This window comes from Pseudophryne corroboree, chromosome 6 (assembly GCF_028390025.1).
Source record: "Pseudophryne corroboree isolate aPseCor3 chromosome 6, aPseCor3.hap2, whole genome shotgun sequence".
Taxonomy (NCBI): domain Eukaryota; kingdom Metazoa; phylum Chordata; class Amphibia; order Anura; family Myobatrachidae; genus Pseudophryne; species Pseudophryne corroboree.
This window is the reverse complement of record NC_086449.1, coordinates 841,827,347-841,846,233: the sequence shown is the minus strand read 5'-3', so window position 1 is coordinate 841,846,233 and position 18,887 is coordinate 841,827,347. Positions and strand designations below refer to the sequence as shown.

The 18,887-nt window shown below is 46.2% G+C and overlaps 1 protein-coding gene across 1 annotated transcript in view; it reads right to left on the bottom strand.

Moving 5' to 3' along the window:
* Positions 1-891: 891 nt before the first annotated feature.
* The window catches only part of SLC15A5 (solute carrier family 15 member 5), a 104,382-nt gene continuing 86,386 nt past the window's right edge, over positions 892-18,887 (bottom strand). Inside the window, exons 5-6 of the mRNA XM_063930646.1 lie at positions 4,242-4,350; positions 892-1,579 (exon numbers count right to left, since the gene is read on the bottom strand). Of these exons, the coding sequence (XP_063786716.1) occupies positions 1,432-1,579; positions 4,242-4,350 (257 nt within the window). The 3' untranslated portion in view covers positions 892-1,431. The remainder of the gene's footprint in view (positions 1,580-4,241; positions 4,351-18,887) is intronic.

Here is an 18,887-nt window from a genome sequence, read left to right as displayed (position 1 = left end):
ACCCGTCTGACCTTCACACCCGTCTGACCTTCACGCTCGTCTACAGACCTGACCTTCACACCTGTCTACAGACCTGACCTTCACACCCATATACAGACCTGACCTTCACACCCATCTACAGACCTGACCTTCACACCCGTCTACAGACCTGACCCTGATGAGTCTGTTTAGGGCCAGATTTATCGCAAGCTGCATTATTGATGCCATGTCACCTAAAATCACAAGGTGACAATGCCCTCACTGGGAGAGGTGCACTGATTGGAATCCGTCCTGGTGAAGAGCAGCTTGCGCAATCCCCTGCGGGTACTGTGCGTCTGTCTGCCAGCACGTGTCTCGGGGGATGAGGGAAGGGGACCCCCAGGATCCGCACTATAGTAGGCTAATGCCATCGCCAGCTTGGTAGAAACCTATGGGAACTGTTTGCGGATGGAAATGGACGGCCCGTAGAAGATATTGGAGATATCTCGGCTGTCCCTCCATGGTATATCCCGGGGGTTATGAATAGGCCCTTTATCAGGTACGAGAGACACCACATTTCCTGTACTGGATCACATTGTGTTTGCCTGTGGACTCATACACTATGGCAGTGGTTCTCAGGCCTCAGGACCCCACACAGGTCAGGTTTTCCATGTCACCCGGCAGGCGCACAGGTGTATTCATTACTCCATGACACATTTATAAAGATCCACAGGTGGAGCTGATTATTTCACTGGTGATTCAGTGAGGAGATCTGGAAAACATGCCCTGTGTGGGGTCCTGAAGACCATGGTATGTGATTACAGCCACTATTTGAGACTGTGGGCGGGATATATTAACATACATCGCCGCCCCTTGCAGCAATGTTGATCGCATATGTACTAACATATGCGATCAACATGGAAATGCGGTGACGGAGGCCCCCCGCATTACCTGTCTCTGTCACCTCCCTGGACTCTCCCTCTCCTCAGCTGCTGGGAACACGGCAGCAGACTGTTCCCGGTGCCTCCTCCGGCTGCGTTGCTAGGGAGAGAAGGAGTTTACCTTCTGGGTCCAGGCTTCCTGGAGGCAGGTATGCCAGGGAGGAGGAGGGTCTGCAGCGGGGAGCGGCGGAATGAGCGGCCGGCGAAAAGAAGCCCATAGGCTTCTATAGGGTATCGCCATCAGCTGCGAAAACCCGGCGGCCGGGTCTTAGTACATATGAAAATGAGGTAAGACCCCTGAAAACGGGGGTTTTACTGCATTTTCCCTTTAGTACACCCGCCCTGTGTATGACCCCACTTGTAATATGCATGAATTATTTGTATTGCTGTATATATTTCTATATAATATGACATTGTGTCCAATAGCGTGGCAGACCAGAATAGCGCAGTCAGCCCCAGGCCGCCTCTGTGTGTGTATGAGATCAGCGTCTTGTGAGCAGGTAACGCCTGCATTACCTGGGGCAGATTACAATCACAGTCTGGTCTCCATAGGGGTATAAGGTGACGGCCAATCCAGGACAGAGTCATAAAACTTCAGGGACTTTTCATGGAGCAGTAAGTTCTCCTCTAAGAGACTCTGTCTGAATCCTTGGTCGCTGTGTTCATCCAGATCCCGGTACCTGTTACAGAGGCGGCAGTCAGTGGGGAACTACTGGTTACAGGATAGATGGGTGACATGCTCCCGCTGACGCCTGGTTACAGGATAGATGGGTGACATGCTCCCGCTGACGCCTGGTTACAGGATAGATGGGTGACATGCTCCCGCTGACGCCTGGTTACAGGATAGATGGGTGACATGCTCCCGCTGACGCCTGGTTACAGGATAGATGGGTGACATGCTCCCGCTGACGCCTGGTTACAGGATAGATGGGTGACATGCTCCCGCTGACGCCTGGTTACAGGATAGATGGGTGACATGCTCCCGCTGACGCCTGGTTACAGGATAGATGGGTGACATGCTCCCGCTGACGCCTGCTTACAGGACTTTGCTTCATTTGTAGGTTTATTGGAGCTTATCTGCAGCTCTATTACATAAACGTAGAACTTTGCACCCTGCAGCCGCCAGCCTGGACGTGGAACAGGACACGGTCTCTGTATTACTCCTCCTGTCAGTCACAGACCAGTGTACTCTGCAGTACTTATATATTCTTATGTTTCTCTGACATAACTTTTATTATTCACCATTTATCAAGACTGTACCAAGAAACATCTGCAATTATACATTTGTGGGCCCATCGCAGGATTTTTTAAGGGCCCCCATATACTGACCAAGGGTGAAAACACACAGACATGAGAGGTGGGCTTTCCAGAAGGGGGCCTCATAGCACCACATATAGGGTAGGATGTAATGAAATCCGAGTAGGCCAGAGGTGTGGGTTCCCGGGTTTTTTTTTAAAGCAGCAATCACTTACAACGCATGGTTTTACCTTGTACATGATTTATGCTTTAAAAAAGTCAGAGTAGCTACATCTCCAGCCAATTTCATCACACCCGGCCCATAGTGGGTTCTCAGGGCCAGCAGATCCTTTCACTCCCACAAACAGGACACGGATATGAAGGTCTGGGGCAGGGGTTAAAGTGGGGGGATTGAGGTGAAACTGAGTTGGTAATGGTACCTGTAATGGTAGGTGCCCTCATGACCTTGCACAGTATAAGCGGTACCACTGTGTAGCATAATGTAAATAAGGGACACTGCTGTGTGGTGTAATGTGAATCAGGGGCACTATGTGCGGTGTAATGTGAATCAGGGGCACTACGTGCGGTGTAATGTGAATCAGGGGCACTACATGCGGTGTAATATGAATCAGGGGCACTACATGCGGTGTAATATTAATCAGGGGCACTACATGTGGTGTAATGTGAATCAGGGGCACTACATGCGGTGTAATATAAATCAGGGGCACTACATGTGGTGTAATATGAATCAGGGGCACTGCATGTGGTGTAATGTGAATCAGGGGCACTACATGCGGTGTAATATTAATCAGGGGTACTACATGTGGTGTAATGTGAATCAGGGGCACTACATGCGGTGTAATATAAATCAGGGGCACTACATGTGGTGTAATGTGAATCAGGGGCACTACATGTGGTGTAATATGAATCAGGGGCACTACATGCGGTGTAATATTAATCAGGGGCACTACATGTGGTGTAATATGAATCAGGGACACTACATGCGGTGTAATATGAATCAGGGGCACTACATGCGGTGTAATATGAATCAGGGGCACTACATGCGGTGTAATGTGAATCAGGGGCACTACATGCGGTGTAATATGAATCAGGGGCACTACATGCGGTGTAATATGAATCAGGGGCACTACATGCGGTGTAATGTGAATCAGGGGCACTACATGCGGTGTAATATGAATCAGGGGCACTACATGCGGTGTAATATGAATCAGGGGCACTACATGCGGTGTAATGTGAATCAGGGGCACTACATGCGGTGTAATATGAATCAGGGGCACTACATGCGGTGTAATGTGAATCAGGGGCACTACATGCTGTGTAATATGAATCAGGGGCACTACATGTGGTGTAATATGAATCAGGGGCACTACATGTGGTGTAATGTGAATCAGGGGCACTACATGCGGTGTAATATGAATCAGGGGCACTACATGTGGTGTAATGTGAATCAGGGGCACTACATGCGGTGTAATATGAATCAGGGGCACTACATGTGGTGTAATATGAATCAGGGGCACTACATGCGGTGTAATATGAATCAGGGGCACTACATGCGGTGTAATATGAATCAGGGGCACTACATGCGGTGTAATATGAATCAGGGGCACTACATGCGGTGTAATATAAATCAGGGGCACTACATGTGGTGTAATGTGAATCAGGGGCACTACATGCGGTGTAATATGAATCAGGGGCACTACATGCGGTGTAATATTAATCAGGGGCACTACATGTGGTGTAATGTGAATCAGGGGCACTACATGTGGTGTAATGTGAATCAGGGGCACTACATGTGGTGTAATGTGAATCAGGGGCACTACATGCAGTGTAATGGGAATAGAATCATGCTACTGTGTGGTGTCATTTGAATTGGGGGTACTATTGTGTGACCACACCCTTCCTTGTCTCTTTATAATGTATGGGAGGTAAAGCACAAATCTATAGTTTGTAGGGGGACGCTGAACACCCTAGCACTGGCCCTGGCTCTGTCTAATGGGGAGTGGTGGGGGGTGGTTTGGGGTGGTGGCAGGGTAAATACGTTTCACCACCTCTCCTGGACCACTTGAAGCCCTGGTCTGGGATTACCTGTGAGAGATTCGCCAGAAAGCCAGTGAGTTCAGGAGCATAGCGGAGGCCAACACGAAGAAGAATCTCTCTAAATGGCCATTTGACAAGATGGTCGGGTACCAGTCCCCTGAGGAGAGAGCAACAGATGTATGTCACAGAGCTGCATTATCACAGCGGCGGGGTGAGGCCTTTCCTGTCATACTAACGTCTGCACCAGAGTTTTGACTATATAAAGTATATGAAAAATACAGAGAATATGTTAGAAATATCTTCTTTATACTATTCTAATCGACTTTATAGTCAAAACTCTGGAGTAAAAAGTCTGTGGCAGGTGAGGCAGTGCCCCCCCCCTCTTCGCTACCTATCTTTTCCACACATCTCTGATCAAAGCGCACCAAATATCCAGGGCTTTTACTGTGTATAATGCCCACGTGAATATACCGCTGCACCTGTGTATAATGCCCACATGTATATACCGCTGCACCTGTGTATAATGCCCAGATGTATATACCGCTGCACCTGTGTATAATGCCCACATGTATATACCGCTGCACCTGTGTATAATGCCCACATGTATATACCGCTGCACCTGTGTATAATGCCCACATGTATATACTGCTAATGCGAAGGATGATACAGCGCCACTTGTGGATTAAGATCTCAGTGGTAAAAAATTTTATTAAAAAAAAATTGTTAAGAAGAAATTTAAAACACAACCGCCTTGTTATAGGTGTCTGCCACCCCTTAAGGTTGCAACACTAGTACAATGCTGCCTAAAAAGATATACAGTGGGGGGATAAGGGTACCGGCGACTACTGTTGTGTGAACGCGCAAAAGGTTACTATTAAAAACGTATGATTCATGAGCCAAAAAATATAAAATCGAACAAACAGTTTTAATAGCAGATATAGGTAAGATACATAAAAGGTCATAAAAGATCCAAAAACACGTAAAAAGGGTAAAAAGATAAAAAGGTAAGGACTTAGCTTTTAAAATAGGCAAGGGGGTCACTGCAGGGAACCCAACGCGTTTCGTCACATCAGACTTCTTCAAAGGGTAGGGACAGAGTGAGATGGCATGCCTATTTATAGCCCTAGTGGTGGCTGATATGGATGTGTGATGACATCATTGATCATGTGATCAGTAAACAACATTCAAGGATATTTAACATAAGCACAGTCAGGACATGGCATCAGAGCATGGCCCCAGATAGTATGGATCACAGTAGCCAATATCTTGTAGAAAACGAGTATTCACAGTTAATATAATAGTTCAGAGGGACTTAAAACAGTAAATTGCGGCACTTCCGCCACCCTTCCGGTGACGGAGGTAGCGCGTCACGTGACCTCCGATACTTCCGCCCCACTTCCGGTTCGCTTGTGCGCATGCGCCGGCGGCGATTCGTGTGCACCGCGCATGTGCCCATTGTCCTGTTCAGGTTAGCAGCAGACGTGCTTCTTGGGCTCAGGGGAACTGTATGTCCATCACATCGGGTATTACGGCGGCCATTTTGCAGGGGCTGTGTTCCATAGGAAATACATGGATTGCGACGACCATCTTTCCGGAGTCTAAGGAGACTCAGTGCTAGCGATTTTGCGGTATCCATGGCAACAGTCATATGTAAATAGAACAAACAGGAAAAACGTGGTGAAACCTATGTAGTGGTCTTTACCTAGATATATAACTTGTTAGTTTGAGACATCTGAGTGGCCACACATGTATAATAATGCAATATTTCAATGTTTGATATATTCTTAAAAGTTTGTGAAGAGATGATACCAAGTGCAGGGTAAAATAAGGGGAACAGTTAGTGCAGAAAGTGAGCCAGGTGCAAAGTGAGATTGCATAGTAATTAATAAACATACTTATGTCTTATAAACTGGTATTTTAAATATATATATATTTGTTATAAATTGACTTAATTTTAGGAAAGAGTGTGTACTCCATAATTAATAGTAAAGTGGCATGTGCAATATGTGACCTCATGTGTGTCAAGTGATGACAGACCGGTTACTGGTTGGCTTGACGTCATTTGTCAGTCATTACAGTACCCGATCTTCCCGGATAGTCACCCTCTCTGGTACTGGTCGGGCCCAAACACTGCTTAGCTTCCAAGGTCGGACGAGATTGGGCGTGCCAGTGTGGTTTGACTGTACACACCGGTAGACGTCGTAACACCAGTACATGATCGCATGATACTTGAAACACAGCTTTATTTGTGATCACAGATACAGACAAAAGAACACGGAAAGTTGTGAAAAGAAGATACGGCACCTCATAGGAAGGGTGCAATCTCATATCCCTCGTTCAGACCCCTCGGTTGCAGGGTCTGCAGCTGGAATATCCAATACATCTCCCTTCTCGAGAGTTTGTTCGCAAGGTCGCCTCCTCTTTCTCCAAGACAAACATGCTCGATGGCCTTGAATGTGAGATCTTCAGGATTGGAGTTGTGCCGTGCCGTAAAATGTCTTGAAACAGTGTGGCCCTCCACCTTGTTCTTGATGTTTCGTATGTGTTCCTGGATCCTTGTTTTAAGTGATCTTTTAGTCTTTCCCACATATCTCTTTTTGCAGGGGCATTCAAGTAAGTAGATCACGGACATACTGTTGCAATTCATGAAGTCTTTTATGGTGTACTGTTTCTTGTCATCTGTGTCGCTGAATGTTTTCCGGTTAGGATGCAGGTATTTGCAGATGTTGCATTTTCCACATTTAAAGGACCCCACACATTTGGGCATCATGTTGTTCCTGGTCTGATTCTCCTTCAAAAGACTCGGAGCAAGATGGTCCTTGAGGTTTCTGGATTTCTTAAAAATAAGGACAGGTTCGGGCGGTAGGATGTCCTTGAGTACCGGGTCCATGAGGAGAATATTCCAGTGGTTCCTAAGTGAGTTCCTAATGGTCTTCTCATGTTGGCTGTAGGTGGTGATGAAGGCAACAGAATTCATATTGGTATCCCTTTGCTTATACTTCAGGAGGTCCCTTCTGTCCACTCTCCTTGTTTTTGCTAGGGCTTCCTCCAGAATGGGTCCTGGATATTCCTTGTCCTTGAATCTTTTGCTGTAGATCTCTAGTTGGTCCTCACAATCCTTGGGATTCGTGCAGTTCCTTTTCACCCTTGAAAATTGTGATGCTGGTATGTTGTCCTTCCACTTCCGGAGGTGGTTGCTCTGGTAGTGCAAATAACTGTTCATATCCACCTCCTTGATGAAGTTCTTAGTGGTGATCCTTCCATCTTCACCAGTAAGAATCAGGTCCAGATACTCAACAGATTTGGCATCAAGTTTTGAGGTGAAAGTTAAGTTGAGATCATTACTTCCCATTGTGTTTAAAAATTCATTAAAAGATTCTGCAGAGCCGTTCCAAATAATTAAAATGTCATCGATGTATCGTTTGTACAGTATCACATTCTTAAAAGCACTGGAGTTATAGACATGTGTCTCTTCCCACCGTCCCATGAATAAATTAGCAAAGCTCGGGGCAAAGATAGTCCCCATAGCTGTGCCACATCGTTGCAGATAAAACTGGTTAAGAAACTTAAAATAATTGCGGCTGAGGATAAAAAGCATAAGATCGCAAATAAAATCTCGGTGAATGGGGGTTAAATCTAGATCGTTGTCCAAGTATTCCCTGCACGCAGCTATGCCCTTAGAGTGTTCGATGCAAGTATATAAAGATTGGACATCCACGGTCGCCCATAAATATGTGTCCTTCCATTCCACCGCACTGAGTATGTTGAGTATCGATGTCGTGTCCTTGAGATATGATGGCAATGCTGTTACGTGCTTTTTCAAAAAAATATCCACATATTCGGATAGATTGGAGGTCAGAGAGCCTATGCCCGCCACTATCGGTCTCCCTGGCGGGTTCGTCGTGGATTTGTGGACCTTCGGTAAGAAGTAAAAAATGGGGGTAATGGGATTGGATTGTATGAGATACTGGTATTCCTCCTTTGTTATCACATTCTTTCGAAGGCCATGCAAGAGTTTGGTCCTCAGCTCTTCCACAAATGGTTCCTTCGGGTCACCCTGTAGTGGTGTGTAAGAGTTTGTATCTCCAAGCAGTCTTAATGCCTCTTTGGTGTAGAGGTCATGGTCCATGATAACCAATCCCCCCCCTTTGTCAGCCGGTTTTATGACTATATTATTATTTCTCTGCAGTTTTTTCAGTGCTTCGCATTCGCGATTCCCCAAATTTTTTCCTTCAGCCGGTTTCTGTTCAGTTTCACACAGGTCCTTCTTCACCATGTCATAGAAGATACTAACATTTGATCCCTTGGATTCTAAGGGGTAGTACTTTGACACTGGTTTCAGGCCTGACTTGGAACGTTCCTCATAGTTGCTAATGATGGCATCTTCTTTGCGCAGGAAGTGTCTCTTTAGTGTAAGTTTTCTCACAAACTTGTTTAGGTCGATGAAAGTCTCAAATTTATTCAAACCGCTCGTGGGTGCAAAAGACAAACCTCTGCTGAGTAATGTTAATTCTGGAGCTGTTAGAACGTGTTTGGACAAGTTGAAGATGCCTTTTTCCCTTGGTTCGGCTAGTGCAGGTTTCTTCTTTTCTGGTCTCTCCCTCCTACCGCCCCGTTTTCCTCTTCCTCTGCGAGTCTTCTTTTCAAAGGTGAAGCCTGTCTGCTGTCTTCCCTCACTGTGTTTCTTATCATGTCTTTGGCTCTTGCGCCTGTCCTTACTGATAAAAAATCCTGGTCCCCCGTGGAGTCTCTTCTTTGTAATGTAGAGAATCTGTTCGTAGTTTTTAGGTGTGGGTTACATGGGGAGTCCTCACTGTTGATCCTGGTTCTCTTCCCTTTGTTCGGTATCGTTCTCCATTGGTATTTCCCTGTTCCATTGGGTAAATGACCTGGAGCCTTGAATCTGCTCCAGTTTTTCATATGTCCTTGAATGTAGTCGTTTTTGTCCCGAAGAAACTTCTTTTCTTTCCCTTTGATGACTTCCCCTTCTATATGCTCTAATTTTTTGTTAAGAACCTTTTCGTTAATGATATAGTCCTCTTTGTCCTTGAATTCGATCAGTTCAGATTCTTTTGCCTTTATTTCAACCTCTAATTCTGCCAAAACATCCTTCTTTTTGCGGATGAGGAGTTTCATGAGGTCTATTGAACATCTGTGTAAGATGGAATCCCATTCTTCTATGAAGTCTGTGTCCATCGTACCTGAGGTGGGTTGTTTGAGTAATCTTAGGCCCCTGGGTACTCGGTTGACTGTAATATAGTGCTCAAGTCCTTTCACATCCCACCAGGCTTTTACTTCTTTAATGAGAAGTTTCTCCATGCCCCAGAATAGATCATCAAGGTCTTGTGTGGGTGTTGGAGCGTCCACCTGCTTGTTTTCATTAAATATTTTTTGGCATAAATCATTTCTTTTGCCCGCGCGATCAGTGTTTCTAAACATTCTGATCTAATTTGTTCAGTACTGGATGTTATGCTCACCAGGCTGCTATATCGATGTACCAAAAGATAATAGTAATGCGAAGGATGATACAGCGCCACTTGTGGATTAAGATCTCAGTGGTAAAAATTTTTATTAAAAAAAAATTGTTAAGAAGAAATTTAAAACACAACCGCCTTGTTATAGGTGTCTGCCACCCCTTAAGGTTGCAACACTAGTACAATGCTGCCTAAAAAGATATACAGTGGGGGGATAAGGGTACCGGCGACTACTGTTGTGTGAACGCGCAAAAGGTTACTATTAAAAACGTATGATTCATGAGCCAAAAAATATAAAATCGAACAAACAGTTTTAATAGCAGATATAGGTAAGATACATAAAAGGTCATGAAAGATCCAAAAACACGTAAAAAGGGTAAAAAGATAAAAAGGTAAGGACTTAGCTTTTAAAATAGGCAAGGGGGTCACTGCAGGGAACCCAACGCGTTTCGTCACATCAGACTTCTTCAAAGGGTAGGGACAGAGTGAGATGGCATGCCTATTTATAGCCCTAGTGGTGGCTGATATGGATGTGTGATGACATCATTGATCATGTGATCAGTAAACAACATTCAAGGATATTTAACATAAGCAGTCAGGACATGGCATCAGAGCATGGCCCCAGATAGTATGGATCACAGTAGCCAATATCTTGTAGAAAACGAGTATTCACAGTTAATATAATAGTTCAGAGGGACTTAAAACAGTAAATTGCGGCACTTCTGCCACACTTCCGGTGACGGAGGTAGCGCGTCACGTGACCTCCGATACTTCCGCCCCACTTCCGGTTCGCTTGTGCGCATGCGCCGGCGGCGATTCGTGTGCACCGCGCATGTGCCCATTGTCCTGTTCAGGTTAGCAGCAGACGTGCTTCTTGGGCTCAGGGGAACTGTATGTCCATCACATCGGGTATTACGGCGGCCATTTTGCAGGGGCTGTGTTCCATAGGAAATACATGGATTGCGACGGCCATCTTTCCGGAGTCTAAGGAGACTCAGTGCTAGCGATTTTGCGGTATCCATGGCAACAGTCATATGTAAATAGAACAAACAGGAAAAACGTGGTGAAACCTATGTAGTGGTCTTTACCTAGATATATAACTTGTTAGTTTGAGACATCTGAGTGGCCACACATGTATAATAATGCAATATTTCAATGTTTGATATATTCTTAAAAGTTTGTGAGGAGATGATACCAAGTGCAGGGTAAAATAAGGGGAACAGTTAGTGCAGAAAGTGAGCCAGGTGCAAAGTGAGATTGCATAGTAATTAATAAACATACTTATGTCTTATAAACTGGTATTTTAAATATATATATATTTGTTATAAATTGACTTAATTTTAGGAAAGAGTGTGTACTCCATAATTAATAGTAAAGTGGCATGTGCAATATGTGACCTCATGTGTGTCAAGTGATGACAGACCGGTTACTGGTTGGCTTGACGTCATTTGTCAGTCATTACAGTACCCGATCTTCCCGGATAGTCACCCTCTCTGGTACTGGTCGGGCCCAAACACTGCTTAGCTTCCAAGGTCGGACGAGATTGGGCGTGCCAGTGTGGTTTGACTGTACACACCGGTAGACGTCGTAACACCAGTACATGATCGCATGATACTTGAAACACAGCTTTATTTGTGATCACAGATACAGACAAAAGAACACGGAAAGTTGTGAAAAGAAGATACGGCACCTCATAGGAAGGGTGCAATCTCATATCCCTCGTTCAGACCCCTCGGTTGCAGGGTCTGCAGCTGGAATATCCAATACATCTCCCTTCTCGAGAGTTTGTTCGCAAGGTCGCCTCCTCTTTCTCCAAGACAAACATGCTCGATGGCCTTGAATGTGAGATCTTCAGGATTGGAGTTGTGCCGTGCCGTAAAATGTCTTGAAACAGTGTGGCCCTCCACCTTGTTCTTGATGTTTCGTATGTGTTCCTGGATCCTTGTTTTAAGTGATCTTTTAGTCTTTCCCACATATCTCTTTTTGCAGGGGCATTCAAGTAAGTAGATCACGGACATACTGTTGCAATTCATGAAGTCTTTTATGGTGTACTGTTTCTTGTCATCTGTGTCGCTGAATGTTTTCCGGTTAGGATGCAGGTATTTGCAGATGTTGCATTTTCCACATTTAAAGGACCCCACACATTTGGGCATCATGTTGTTCCTGGTCTGATTCTCCTTCAAAAGACTCGGAGCAAGATGGTCCTTGAGGTTTCTGGATTTCTTAAAAATAAGGACAGGTTCGGGCGGTAGGATGTCCTTGAGTACCGGGTCCATGAGGAGAATATTCCAGTGGTTCCTAAGTGAGTTCCTAATGGTCTTCTCATGTTGGCTGTAGGTGGTGACTATATACCAGAGTTTTGACTATATAAAGTATATGAAAAATACAGAGAATATGTTAGAAATATCTTCTTTATACTATTCTAATCGATTTTATAGTCAAAACTCTGGAGTAAAAAGTCTGTGGCAGGTGAGGCAGTGCCCCCCCCCCCTCTTCGCTACCTATCTTTTCCACACATCTCTGATCAAAGCGCACCAAATATCCAGGGCTTTTACTGTGTATAATGCCCACGTGAATATACCGCTGCACCTGTGTATAATGCCCACATGTATATACCGCTGCACCTGTGTATAATGCCCAGATGTATATACCGCTGCACCTGTGTATAATGCCCACATGTATATACCGCTGCACCTGTGTATAATGCCCACATGTATATACCGCTGCACCTGTGTATAATGCCCAGATGTATATACCGCTGCACCTGTGTATAATGCCCACATGTATATACCGCTGCACCTGTGTATAATGCCCACATGTATATACCGCTGCACCTGTGTATAATGCCCACATGTATATACTGCTATCTTTTATTAAGAAAAATTGCAACATACATTACATAAATATGGTAAAACTCATAAAAATAGGACATACAATATACATTGAATTGTTGCCCAATAATCCAAACCAAAAAGCAACAAAGCTTGTATAACTATACGCAATGTCAAAATTGCTTAACATCTAAGCAAAAAACAACCTACTGTATTCGAACAACACATCTCATAACCACAAGCAATGAAAAGATGAATGAAGTCTTTTAGTCACATGCAAACCGCTTTAATGAAAAAAACAGAAAAAAGAAAATCTACGGGAAGGTGAAGGATAGGAAGCCATAAGATGAACAAGAAAAGGACTTCTGCTACCCACTCAAGGGGGTTTCAGGTTGCGCCAGAGCCTGGACCACCCGACAGCATCCAACCTCTTCCTATCCATATCCATCATCCTCTTAACCTCGTGCAGAATATTTCCCACCACCTCCTCACAGGGGAGGACCTTTGCTCTAAGGGAAACCTGACACCGTGCACCCCATGTGTGAAACCTAACTGCTAAACTAACTATAAAAATTGTGGTTAAATCAAACCTTCTATACCCTTTGAACGCCCTATAAACCCACTCAGGGTAACTAAGCCCCGAAAGGCACGGGATGCGTAAGGCCCTTGATACCGCTCTGTAAACCTTTATATTGAAGGGACACTCAAGGAGGAAATGGTCCATTGTCTCCACCTCCCCTAGACATTCCTCACGTGGGCAGCCACGATCATTGGCACTTCGACACTTGAGGTTACCCCATACATAAAGCCTCCCTTGGAAAGAAAGCCAGGCAATATCTCTGAACTTCAGTGGGATTCCTTGAGAATTAATCAAAGACAACCCATCTGAGCAGACACTGCCTGGGCAGTCCCTCAATGACAGCGGAGCATAAAAGTGAGTCCGCAAAATTCTTCTCTCCAACTCCCTTCTAGAGAAGTTTTTGACTTCACCCACCTCCAGCCCCCAAAGCCTCGTCATCTTCAAGCACAGTATAACGTAGATCGGGAGGTAGCCATGCCGGACTCGAAAGGTTTTTACTTGGCCACCATCCATCCATAACCTGAGGAAGGGAAACACCCAGGCCCTAAAACTCTCTACCCATCGAGGGGGAGTTCTTAGAAACAAACTCCCTAGATTCAGTTTTAAAAACGTTGTAGCAAAAAACACCACAGGGTTGACCATACTCAGCCCCCCCTGTTCCCTCGATCTGTAGGTGATCCCTCTCTTGACCAGATTCATTCTATTCCCCCATAACATCAGGAAGAATAAAGAATTCATCTTAGTCCACAAAGACTGTGGCAAGAAGCACACATAACTGACATACAGAAAAAGCGGAATCAGATAGGTTTTGCATAAGTCAACCCTCTCCCTGAGAGAAAGTTGCCACCTTCTCCAGAACTGCACCTTCCTGGTAGCATCTTCCAGCCTCTTCTCCCAATTCTGAGTGTCATAATCACCACGGCCAAATTTGATACCTAGAATTTTTATCTCTGGACTGGCGCTGGGGAGGCTATCCGGAAGGGTAAACTCATCACCTTCCTCCCCCATCCAGAAAGCTTCACACTTATCCTGATTGATTCGGGAGCACGAAGCCTCAGAGTACTCACAGATAAGATGTTCCATGCCACGTGCCTCTGCCACAGATAACAGGACCACAGTAACATCGTCTGCGTAGGCAACCACCCTCAGCGGCAACCCAGGGCCCAGCTGAACCCCTGCCACAGCACCGCTCTCAATCCTCCGCACAAAAGGATCAATTGCAAATACATATAGAAGGGAGCTCAGGGGACACCCCTGACGGACACCCGAGTCGACCGCAAAAGCAGGGCCTACCCAGCCATTGACCATTGGGAAGCTCTCAGCCTGATTGGCTACGTGTCATTTACAATCTACCACCCTCGCTGGAAGACCATACCTCTCCAGCACAGCCCACAGGTACTGATGATTAACTCGGTCAAAAGCCTTGGACTGATCCAATGCCAGCAAATACTTACCCCATTTTTCAGCACGACATTGCTCCACAGCCTCCCGGATGCCAAGGACAGCACTAAAGGTGCTTCGGCCTTTTACAGTGCAATGCTGAGATGGAGAAAGTAACAGCCCGGAAACTTCCATCAGCCGATTAAAAAGTACCTTTGCCAGAATCTTTCTGTCCGTATTGAGAAGAGCGATGGGGCGCCAGTTCTCAACACGCACCGGGTCCCTACCTTTAGACAATAATATGAAAGCAGAGGATCTCATAGAGGGAGGGAGTGATCCCTTACCCAGGCTTTCATTAAATACCTCCATGAGATGAGGAGCCAAGATGTCTGAAAAAGCTTTAAAAAATTCAGATGTTAACCCATCTGGGCCCGGAGATTTTTTTATAGACAAACGTCTATGGCTCTCTTGACCTCCTCCACTGTCACATCACTGCCCAAAGAGTCAAAAGAAGGATCAAGTTGCTCAAGCCCAGGTGTCTCCCTCAGAAACTGATCCATCCTCTCTCTGATGAGTGGCTGCTCAGACAAAAGGCTGGAGTAATAGGACCTGATGACTCCCAAAATACCATCCCTGTCTTCATGAAGAGTACCCTGGTCATCAAACAGGCCCCGGACCTCCCTCAAATCAACTGATTTTCTGCAACTCTGGTAGGGATCAGGCGAGTGGTACTTTCCATAATCCCTCTCCAGAATCAAAGAAGCCAGGCGATCGTACTGATATTCCTTCATCTGAGCCTTCACCCGGGAGATTTCCCCACTATCTCCACGCTCAGAGATCAAGAAATCCAGTTTCTTTCTCAGGCTCTGGTAGATACATCTTTTTGTCAAGTTTTTCCTGGCTACCAGCCTTTGAAAAAGCCTTTGAGTCCTCTTTTTACACTCCTCCCACCACTCAGACCTACTCCAACCAGCCTCCAGAAGTGTTTCCTGTAGTTGAAGAAAGTCTCTAAAGGACTGTCTAACTCCCTCCTCCTTTAGGAGCTCGGAATTCAAACGCCAAAGGCCATGCCCTTTCTGAGGGGTTTCTGAGACGTTCAAAGCAACACACAGAAAAACGTGATCGGAGAACTCTACTGGCTTTGTCTCAGGAGGCAAAGTTTTCGAGGACTCCTTAACAAAAAACCTATCTATCCTAGACCTACGACTACCACAATGATAGGTGAAACCTGTGAGGTCTGGGAAATGGCGAACGTGCACATCCACCAGACCAGCCTCTCTAATCATGCTAACTAGAAAATTGGAATCATAGCCCAGGGTCGCCTTTGTGTCCCCTCTGTCTTTTGGCCTAATGACGGTGTTAAAATCACCTCCAAAGACAATCTGCCGGGCCGTAAAAAGAAATGGTTTTATCTCCCTGAAAAGACATTTCCTGTCCTACTTTGAATGGGGCCCATAGATGTTTATTAGCCTCAGGTCATGTCCTCTCAGGTTGACATCTAAAACCATGCACCTACCTACCTGTAAATCTATAATCCTGTGCACGTTTACCATATCAGTAAAAAGCACTGCCAACCCACTGGACGCCTCGGCCGCAAGAGACCAGAAGGAAGGCCCCCGCTTCCACTGACACTTGGCCCGATGGAGTGTGGCCAAGTCACCTACCCTGGTCTCCTGCAAAAATAAAAAGTCAACATCAACCGTGTTGAAAAAAATCGAAGGCCAAGAAACGAGCACGTTCAGAAAACACGGAAGCCACATTAATGGTGGCACATCGTATAGGTTGGGGATCCATGTTTCTTGGATTATAGAGGTAGGACCCCATTCACTTTTTCTTTGCTTGTCTTTTAGAATCCTCATCCGAGGATCCTACTCTTTTACACGTAACCCCGAAAGGAAGAACATCCTCATCGGACAAAGAGATTTCTTCCACCTCCCCCTCCTCCACCCCACCAACAGAGACCGCAGTCTCACAGAACAGACCCTTAGATCCCTCTACAACAACACCCTCCCTAATATCACACCCCTCCCCATTTGCAACCCTGTCTGGGGGAGGATCCGGATCAGGGGCTTTTGGGGCAATAATACAAGAACCGCCCCCAGGATCATCCCCACCAGAGGATGCCAAAGGAGAATAGGTAAGGCTCCCCGCCTCAAGGCTAGGAGTCTCCTCCACCACCATCACTTCTCCCGGAGATTGAGGGGCCTTCAGATTAGAGGCCTGTTTTGGCTTTTTACTTTTAGAAGTATTCGGAACAAACACTAGCTCTTTTCCCCCAACCATGACTACCTCCCCCTCATCCTCATCATCAGCGGAGGACAAAATGTCAAACCTATTAGAGCATACAACGTCCACCCCCCTCTTTTTCAGCTTCTTCCTCCTGCCTTTACTCACTGCATGAAAAGATGCTTCCCCCCTTTCGACCTGGACTTTCCCTACCCCGCAAGCTTCTAGTTTCCTCAACATATCCTGATGCTGTAAAGCAACCACCATGTTATCCTCATGACTGGGCCTGATTTCTAGTGCCTCCTCAACCACCCCTGCATCATGATTATGCAATGCTTTAGGGCACCGACTATAGGGATGGCCATCCGCTCCGCAGAGATTGCACCTCACCTTATTACACTCACGGGACCCATGCCCCATCTGGCCACACAGAGCACATTTAACAACCGTACAATCATTACTAAGGTGGCGAAAGTCACCACACTTGTGACAAGTTCTGGGCTGCCCAGGATAGAAGCACTGAAGCCGGTCACGGCCAATATAAGCAGCAGATGGTATGTGCTTAGTCTCAGCCCCTACCTGGTGCAACCTCACAAAGGTCGAATAGGCACCACCCCAGACCCCCTTAGTGTAATCAAATTTCTCAAGTGGGGACAACACTGTGCAGGACCTGGACAAACAATATATGATATCTGCAGACGGTAGTGACTCATTGCGCACCAGAACAGTAATCTTTACCCTATCCTGCCTGGTGATGGTGTTGGGTTTTAAAATGGCAGTACGGCTCCTTGGTCTTGTTCTTCTCCCATTGGGAGCCAAAAGCTTGCAAACCATTCAGGGAGAGGAAGCTCAGATCAAAGTCGGGAGTTCTCACCGGATGGATGCACGCAAAAAGGTCTGCGGCCCTAAAACCCAGCGAGAATACTATATCCAAGAACTCCGACTTTGAAGGAGCCTCCCCCTCCCCTACCCATCTAAACTGAACCACATTACGCCTTTTTATAGGCTGACCCCCACTTACCCCAAGCTGAGGACCAGTACTAGCCCAACCAGAACCCTCCAAAGTTTTGGCATATGAACCAGATCCTGGTCTAACCACAGGAGAGATTACAGGGAGACCCTTGGGTGCCTTTACATTTACCTTCTTACTGACCTCTATACCCGCACTACCAGCCCCACCAGCCATCCTAGTTTGGTTTGCCTGGATCAAGCTTATGGCCGCTAAAGCCCTCACAGGCATATCCATATCTCCGTAAACTGTTTCTACTAGTGTAGTCTCCTCAGGGGTTAAGATGCTCTTATCAACTGCCGGCAGTCCTTGGGCCAATCTTTGCCCAGTTTTTAATATGGCTTCATACTCCGGAATTCCCATTGATGCAGTTAATGATGTCACTCGTGATGTCACACATGATGCGTCTTTGGCCCCGCCCCCCTCAGCCACCACAGCGACTAAGCCAGAGCCAGTCGCTGCTGGCTTACAGGGAGAGCCAGCCTCAGCATCTACCACGGCCCGCGCCGTCCCCATATCCGCAGCTTCAGAGACAAGTGCATCGGGAGCAAGTCCACAGGAAGCAGTAGCAGCCACCAGAGCTCTGGCTGCCCACCTCCATGTCTTCCACTGGAAATATGAGCTCAGATGCCGCCACAGAACCCGCCGGGACCGGGCCGCCATCACATCCGCCATCTTGTCCTGGTATGGACTCTAGCAGTGCTTTTTCCTTTTGCAATAGAGCCTGATCCTGCAACATTTTAATACTCTTTTTAACTGCAGCCAAAGTGTCATTCAGCTCCCAAAGTTCATCTTTCAGGGCAACTCTCTCCCATCTGCTGCTACAGTTACGCCTTCTTTTTTTATATGTAATACGGGAGTATATACGGTTCTGCTCCATTCTTAATTCCTCTAGACTCATATTCATGTATTTATCACTAGAGGATGTTGAATCCTCCAGGCTGCAATCAGAAACCTCAGCATCTCCACCTGCAGCACTAACCCCCGCCCCACCACAGGCAAGTTCATTCACCTTATCACCTCCCTGGGTTACCTCACCCAGAGAGCCGGCATCCTGTGGTTTGGGGGTCTCCAGTTGGGGATCCTGTTTCATCGCCGGACCCACAATCACTGGAAATGCTGTACTGTCCAAATCCTCCAGCACTGAGGCTTCCACTGCAATCGGTAGGTCAGAATTCCCAGGGCCTCCCTCAG